Below are 8,500 nucleotides of genomic sequence, written 5' to 3'. Positions count from 1 at the left end.
AAAAAAAAAAAAAAAAAAAAAAAAAAAAAAAAAAGTTATATGCAGAGTAGAATTCCATAGTCCGTTTTTTTTAAGCTTACAATATCTGTAAGCATGTTTAAAGGAGATGGAAACGAAGTCATGTATTTGAAACCTAATGCTCTGTTTTTAGTTGTCCATTTAAAGTATTTTTCGTCTCTAAGTGTTTTATTCCTATGTTGTCTTGATGATGATCTTAATTTTTTTCCCCCTCTCTTTTGGTTTCAGAGGAAGAACTTGTCTCTTTTTCTCAGCATTAGTTTGTTAACTTTCTGGGGAACTTCCCTTTTGGGTGCCCGTTTATACTGGATGGGAAACAAACCACCAAGCTTTTCCAACTCTGACAACCCAGCTGCTGATTCGGATAGCCTCCTGGCTCGCACACTCACCTTCTTCTACCTGCCAACCAAGAACCTTTGGCTGTTGCTCTGCCCAGATACCCTCAGTTTTGATTGGTCAATGGATGCCGTGCCTCTGCTCAAAACAATTTGTGATTGGAGAAACCTACACACTGTGGCCTTCTATACTGGACTCCTCCTCCTTGCCTACTATGGTTTGAAGAGCCCAAGCGTAGAAAGAGAATGCAACGGGAAATTTGTAACAAATGGCAAGCAGAATGCAAATGGACATAGCTGCCATTCAGAGGTGGAGTACCGGAACTCAGAGATTAAGCCCAGCTTTCCATCCAAAGTAGAAAATGGCATTAAAAATAATGTGTCACAGAGAACACGGCTTCCTTCTACAGAGAACATTGTTGTTTTGTCTTTATCTTTGTTAATAATACCCTTCGTTCCTGCCACGAACCTGTTTTTCTATGTTGGCTTTGTAATTGCAGAGCGAGTACTGTATATTCCTAGTATGGGCTTCTGCCTCCTCATTACAGTGGGTGCGAGAGCCCTTTATGTCAAAGTCCAAAAGCGGTTTCTCAAGAGCTTGATTTTTTATGCTACAGCTACATTAATTGTTTTCTATGGACTCAAGACGGCGATCAGGAACGGAGACTGGCAGAATGAGGAAATGCTGTATAGGTCAGGGATAAAAGTAAACCCAGCTAAAGGTAATATTTTATTTTATGCTTTTGCCTGGATGATTTACTTTTTCTGCCTTTTTATATCTTTGCTTCTTGCCTTAAAACACACAGTATTAAGGAAGAAGAGGTTCTTTTACTCAATACTTATAATTTTTGGTTTTTTTTAAGCGAGGGAGCAGTACCATTATTTTAGAAACATCCAGCATTCCATATTTGGAATAGAGAAGTGTTTTCCTATGTTTCTGACTATACTTGTCCAGAGGAATTAGAGCTCCTATTGTGTAAAAATACTGACTATCGTAAGAATTTAGAAAAAGGCTTGGTTTCCACATTCTAAAATACTGGCACTGACATCATCTCTTTTCATCATGCAATGAAAGTCAGGTTATCCCACATAAGTATAGTTTAGCTCTTCTGTTTTCCAGGCACTGCCTGAGGAAATACCACGAGGCTTACACTGATACCTTTAAAAGATTTGGAGGTAAGGCCACCTCTGAACCTTGACATGGTGTCTATAGGTATCAGTGTGTGTGCGTGCAAGTGGGAGTCACCCTTAGCTTTGCAGAGACTAAATAATCTGGGTATTGCCAAGCAGTTCGCATATTCTTATTTGAAAGTCCTTAAGTCACTTAAGGAAATAAACTTTTCACTATACAAGGAGAAGATGGAGCATATTTTTCATTACTGCTTTTGATTTAAAAAATTATTTTAGTAAATCTCAGAATCTATTGCTTGAGTAGAAAGTAGCCTTTAAAGCATAAATGAATAGTCAAAAGCTGTTAATTCAGTGATCTCTCTGGTTTAGGCAGTGAATGATGAGAGAAGCTAGAGGGCAGTTGAATGAAAATAAGTGTACATTTTAAGTGTAGAAATATATCATAGTATATAGTGCCAAAGAGTCTTGTTCTTCATAAGGCACTTTTTAGTGTTTTATCCTTCAAATTTCATAAGGCACTTTTTAGTGTTTTATCCTTCAAATTATGGTTGCTTGCATAGCATTTGAACTGGGCTTTTTCCACTTTTGCCAACACATTTTTGTACCAGTTATTCAAATACTGAATGTGTGAAACTGTTCCTAATGAATGGAATGGCTTGCTGATATGTATCAGGATATATATATCCAAAGATCTAGATGCCCCAGAAACAACTCTGACATCCCTATCGATTACCAATTAAGTCAAGAGTTCAGTGAACCACTGCTCATTTCTTTCAGCCAAGGGACTAATTGTTGGTACTTATAATGCTTAATAGATAGCAGAGATTTTAATGGGAGTAGAAACATTAAAATTGAGCTAATACAGAGCATAGAATTTCTCAATTCTCTTGGAAAAATCTTTACCATGTGGCTTTTTAGGTAGTGAGTGCTGCACAGTTTATTGAATGCCTGAACCCCAATCTTGCTGTAAAAATTGTTGCAATCAGTTCTCACAATGCTTTTCAGCTAGTTTTTCTTCACTGGTACATGTAAATATATAAAACAAAGCTATGTTGCTAGTTTATTTTCCTGCTGTTTGAAAGAGATACACAGTAAGGAATTAAAAGAAAACCCCAGCATATTAATTTCATCACAGGGTTGTTCTAAGGATTTGTTAAATGTATTTGGTTAAGTTTCAGGTTAAGCTACTGTAACAAAGAGCCAAGATAACAGTGGCTTAAATAAGATAGAAACTTTATTCTTTCATGTAACAATCTAAGCCTGTGCAGTCCGGCGCTGATAAGATGGCGCCATGGGTTTTCTGGATCCGTGCTCCTTTGCTTTTGTTCCCTTGCCATCTCAGTAGTGTCACCCTGTCCAAGTGGTCCAAGATGCCTCAGCATCACATCAGCACTTCGGCTAACAGGAAGAGGGAGAGAAAGGGCAAATGGTGGGTGTTCCCATTCTCTTTAAGAGCATATCACAGAAATTGCCACACCATGCTTGCTCCCAGACTATTGGCCACACCTAGCTACAGGGAAGGCTGAGAAATGTTATCTTTATCTTGGGAAGCTAAGCACCCAGCCAAATTTTATTACTCTTGAAGAAGGGGAGGGCAGATACTGAGATGCCAGTGTGATTAGCAGTCTCTGTCCCAGAATAAGCAAAAGCATTTCGTAAACTCCTAGATATTTTCCAGCATTAGCTACTGTACTGCTGACACTATGATTCCGATTTTGCTGAAGTTATTTTGGTGACATGGTTAAGATGACTGATCATTTCTTCATTCATCCATTCACTCAGTAAAACAATTATTAAGCATGTCTTTGGTTTCTGATATATTTCCATGTCTCCTTCTTAGTACTTAAGAAGTGCTATAGTATTTAGGTACTCCAAATTTTATTAGTTAAATGAGTACACAGCTGACCAATAGTATAAATCTTTTGAGACATCAGAAATTGAATTCCTGAATAATGCCCCCTCCCCAACCTGCGCCCCAGCCACCTGCTTTACTTACAGCATTTGCCATCTCAGTTGGTGGCAACTCCATTTTCTCAAAAGCTCTGACCAATACTTAGGAGTCTTCCATACCTCCTCTTTTTCTTTTGCACCCTACCTCCATTTCATCAGCAAATCCTCTCTCTTCAAAAGTACATGCAGAACTTGACCACATTTTACCACCTCCACTGCTAACATCATGGCCAAAGCCACCATCATCTTTCATCAGATTATTACTAAAAACCTCTAAAGTAATCTCCTTGCTTCTATTTTCTTGCCTTTTAGCATGCTTTTGTGAAAGTCATGACATGATGTATCAGGTAGTAGGAACTTAGGTAAATAGGCTTAATGTGAGTTTTAATGTTAATCTGGCTCTGAGTTGGGCGTGGGTTTAATGTTTGCTGTAGCTATAGGTGCCAGAGGCATTGTATTTCCCTGGTGTCCTTGTTCTTGTCTCCCCTGTTGTCTTTGGGCTTCCCCAGGAACTCAGAGTCTGTATTTTGCATCTCTTTCCTCTGTAAATTCACCATTTTTATCATGGAGCCCTGTAAGTGTGTTGGTTAAATGTAGGAGAAGGGAAGTGTCCTCTTATTTGGTGATTAAATCCTGATGCCTCTGGGCTGTAACCTTTATGAGAGTTTCTTAGCTTTCCCTGTGTCTCCTAGTTGGGACAGGAAGGCCAGAGGGGATGGGAGTGATAGGGATGACTGTCCGCCCCCCCCCACACACACCCGCAGCTCTGGGTAAGGCCACTCCCCTGGAGAGTAGACCTTTGTTATGGAGGGGGATCAGGGCTTATTTCATAAAATTTATATTTCTCCTCCTCTTGTAGAGCCAGGAAGGCCTGTTTCTTGGCTCTTCAATGGGAGAACGGGGGTCCCTGGAGGTAAAACCCACAAAAGAGTAGAGGCCCCTAAGACCATGGCCTCCAGGAGTTTCTCCCTCTTACTGAAGCTCTTCCACAAGTCAGCTTCCAGCAACTCCTCTCAAAATCGCCAGTTACTTGTTTCTGTCAGTTTCTGCTCCAGGTAATCTCATCTCTGCATGACTGGGTTTTCCAGTCTCTCCAGATTTCCTGATGATGGTTTGCCCAGTGACCTCAATTCACTGGCGGTTCCAAGAAAAGCCGTTGGTTTTGCAGTTCCTTTAGCATTTTTTTATAATTTTTATTTTATTTATTTATTTTTTGGCTGTGCTGGGTCTTTGTTGCTGCACGCGGGGTTTCTCTAGTTGCGGCGAGTGGGGGCTACTCTTTGTTGTGGTGCATGGGCTTCTCATTGCGGTGGCTTCTCTTGTTGCGGAGCGCGGGCTCTAGGCGCGCAGGCTTCAGTAGTTGTGGCACACGGGCTCTAGAGCACAGGCTCAGTAGTTGTGGCGCACAGGCTTAGTTGCTCCACAGCATGTGTAATGTTCCCGGACCGGGGATCGAACCCGTGTCCCCTGCACTGGCGGGCGGATTCTTAACTACTGCGCCACCAGGGAAGTCCCCAAGAAAAGCCATCGTTTTTGCAGTTCCTTTAGTGTATTCTTGTTGTAAGAATGGGAGTGATGAGTTCCAAGCTTTTTACATGTCTGAGCTGAACTCCTGCTTCCATTTTTCCATCCTTAGCAACTGCCTGTCATCAGCAGCCCTAATGATTCCTTTGAAACGTAAGCCAGCGTATGGTGTTCACTGCCCCCAGTCCTCTACTGGCACCCATTTCTCCCAAAGTCAAAGCACACAATCAGAGACTTGACACTGTACATCTCCCAGCCTTGCCTTCACTTGCTTCACTCCAGCCCTACTGGCCCCCTTTGATGTGCCTTCTCTCTCCCAGATAAGCCTGTGCCTCAGGGCTTTGGCACTTGTCACTGCTTCTTCTTGGAATGTGTTTCCCAGGACAGTCTCACCTCTATCTCCCTCACCTCTCTAGGTCTCCAGTCCAGTGTTGCATTATCAGTAAGGTGCTTTATGTAGAACTGTCAACCTTTTGAAAAATTGCAACTACCCCTCTGCTTCTGCCTTGTCTAGCATTCCCTATCCTCTTTCCTGTTTTTCCCATAACACTCAGGACCATTTGATATACTATATTTTCCATGTTTCTGTGTTTATTGTTTGAATGCATTGTCAGTGTCCATTAAAAAGCACGACACAAGGAGGCAGGAAGTTTCGCAGTTTTTTAATGCTATATATCTAGCGACTAGGACAGTGCCTGGTAGAGAGAGGGCATTCAGTAACGAATACACTGACGAATAAACTTTAGTCATAATCCTTCTCCTGAAAGGGTTTAGAGAACCTGTTTAGAGATAAAATGTACATTCATTAAAGGAAGTGAAAGTGTAAAATATGCTGTTGATATACCAGGTACTGAGGCATGCTCCATAATAAGAGGGATAGAATTGGGAGTGGAGTTAGTTTTGGACTCCACGAGTGCCTTGTGTGACATACACTTCCATTTTGATACAAGGCAAAACTTTTAAAATCCAGGTTCCTGACTTTTTCTCTTTATAACATGCTAATAAATATAGTTCTGGCTACAGTGACTCCTTTAGCAGTTATGAGACTGGTCGTAATCTTCCTTAAGGTAGATTTTTCTAAGTCTGTGCTGTTATTTGAGCCTAGCCAAAGATTAGAAACCCTTTAAAGCCAGTCTTATGTAAGGTTGTCTGAGATTACAGTTATTTCATTGAGTTAGTTTTTCTTTCCCTCCTTTGAAAGCCTTTGCAAATTTTGGAGTACTTCAGTCTTCCGTGTACTTAACCAGAATATGATTTTAAGCCTCATGAAGCATTATACATGAAAGCTGCTGCCTTCATAATTGGTCCTGCAGACAGCTGCCAGTCATTAACTGATTGGATGCAAATGATGATGGGTAGAGCCTGTCACAGTGACTGTGTTGCTAATTTATGGTTTAAATCTGGATAGTGGAGAAATGATAGCTGATTTGGACTATGTAAACTACAAGTCCTATCTCATTATGTGGTTGATAATGTCAGGAAAATACTAGACATAGTTGATTACCATAGTTTGCTGATTTCACAATAACTCTTTGCATTTTTGTGCTTAGGAAAAAGGAAATTTTCTTTGATGACTGCTTTAATGAGCAAGCCACATAACATTTAAAAGGTTTTTTTTTTTTTTTGAAGCGTGTGTTTAAAGCACCGTTTTTTATAAACTGTATTGATTAACATTTGCTTGAAACAAGCATTTCTTAATTCATTACAAGGTGGTTCAATGCATGATCACTTTCCTTCTTGGCCTCTGGCCTTATCTAAATCCCCGTGTGTCTTTGGCTCTTACAGAATTTGGCACCGCTGATTTCTGCTCTCTGGCTTTCAAGGCCACTCCACAATTTTGTCTGTCTCTCATTTTCCACAGCTGTCTCTTGTATGGTTTTGTCTCCTCCCCAAACTGATTCATTCTGCAAGGTTCTGTCCAAAGACTGCCTTCATTTTCCTTTCTCTATAGAATCTAGACCACTACCTGGGATATAGTGCGGGGTCAATAAATGTGTCATTGAATTTCTAAGTTAACCTTCCCCATGACTTGCTATCTTTGTGGGACTTCTCCACCTGGGTGATTTGTCCACATCTCAACCTCTTCACCAGTCTTCCCTAAAACCACCTACTCACTGACTTCCTTAGTGATTAAGGTCATAAGCAGAGACTAACAAAGTTATTATAGATAAACAGATCAGTGGGCACATATACATAAAAGAGAATGATAACATATAGGCAGCATAGCTGGTATGCTAAAAGGCATGTACATTTTTTTCAAGTTATACACTAAAAATCAAATCAGCTCTTTAGAATGGTTGGTTTATTAACTCTATCAATTTGCTTTAGAGAACATGACTATGCTTTTTAATTGTTTGGAAACAATTTCTTAAAATAATTAGGAACAATGAAGCAGCGTTCATCCAAGGGAAATTTAACAAGAAAACATTTATTTTAATTCCTTTTTCTAATGTAAATATGTGAAATGATAGATATAAAAGATGTGCATATAATGACGCACGTATTTGAAACTCTAAGGGTGATTACTCACACATCCTATATTCGACGCCTCCTTATGCAAATGACAAATATTGCCCATTTAGATATAGAAAAACAGAAACTAAATAGTTTTTTCAGCCATGCAACATTTGACAGTTTTTCTTTTTTCCTGGATTTCTGTGAAATTGACACTTCAATTTCAACTTGACATGGTTGCAGATTTCAAGCAACAAGTATGTGGAAGGAGTATCATTTTATGAAGAAAACAATTCATAATTTAAGTGAAATCTAAACCTCTTAAGTCATGTGAAACTTGACTAATTCCTTGTGGATTTTATGGTCTAAGTTTTTGATTACCTCTAATTGACTGTCTTCTTTAACTATGGTAAATTGCAATTAACCAGCTAGCTTTGAGATTGTGTAATAAATCTTATATTTCTTAGCTAATTTGTCATATTACTTCTGAAGATGAAAAATTTTCAAAAGAGGTACAGGTTTTTATGAAAAATAACATGAAGCAGTTAAGTCAGGAAGGAAAACCAGGGAAACCAATCTTATCAGGTTGGCTGGCCTGAGTTAAAAAGCTATAAAATACAGATTTTCATTTTTAACAGATATGGTAGGAGATAGCTAGGAAAAAGCCTCCTAAAAGGCTGATTGAGAGAAAAACAGTGCGAAGTGGAATCAGGTTTCCAGAGGGTAAAGAAATTCAGTGTTTCTTCTCAATTCGTCTCTTCTGAGTAGAAAAAAGAAATATAAAATAATGGGACTGACAAGAGTAAAATGAAAATGTCTCATTGGCTCAACCAAAGGATTTAAACAAGTAAATCTGCTAAATTGTTAAGGCCCCTTTTAAACATTTGATTCTTGAGGAAGTGAATTACGGTTGTTTCTCAGTTGAGATAGAGTAAGTCACAGTAGTTCAAAAGCATGTGGTTTCCTTGCCTCTAAGAATGGAGTAACACATAAATCTTTTCTTTGGTTCCAGCTCTAATGGCTGCAAGTACAGTTGTGTAGGGGAGGAGGAAACAAAAAAAATAAAACAGGATTCGTGGAAATGGTCC

At 39.4% G+C, this 8,500-nt stretch overlaps 1 protein-coding gene across 1 annotated transcript in view; it reads left to right on the top strand.

Annotated features, from left to right (window-relative positions):
- TMTC2 (transmembrane O-mannosyltransferase targeting cadherins 2) overlaps positions 1-8,500 on the top strand; it is a 407,491-nt gene that overhangs the window by 207,844 nt on the left and 191,147 nt on the right. The window contains exon 3 of the mRNA XM_007461593.1: positions 247-1,075. Within this exon, the coding sequence (XP_007461655.1) occupies positions 247-1,075 (829 nt within the window). The remainder of the gene's footprint in view (positions 1-246; positions 1,076-8,500) is intronic.

This window comes from Lipotes vexillifer, unplaced genomic scaffold (genome assembly GCF_000442215.2).
Source record: "Lipotes vexillifer unplaced genomic scaffold, Lipotes_vexillifer_v1.1 scaffold1781, whole genome shotgun sequence".
In the NCBI taxonomy this organism is placed as follows: Eukaryota; Metazoa; Chordata; class Mammalia; order Artiodactyla; family Lipotidae; genus Lipotes; species Lipotes vexillifer.
Note: the sequence above shows the minus strand (reverse complement) of the source record. Positions and strands in the feature narration are given on the sequence as shown.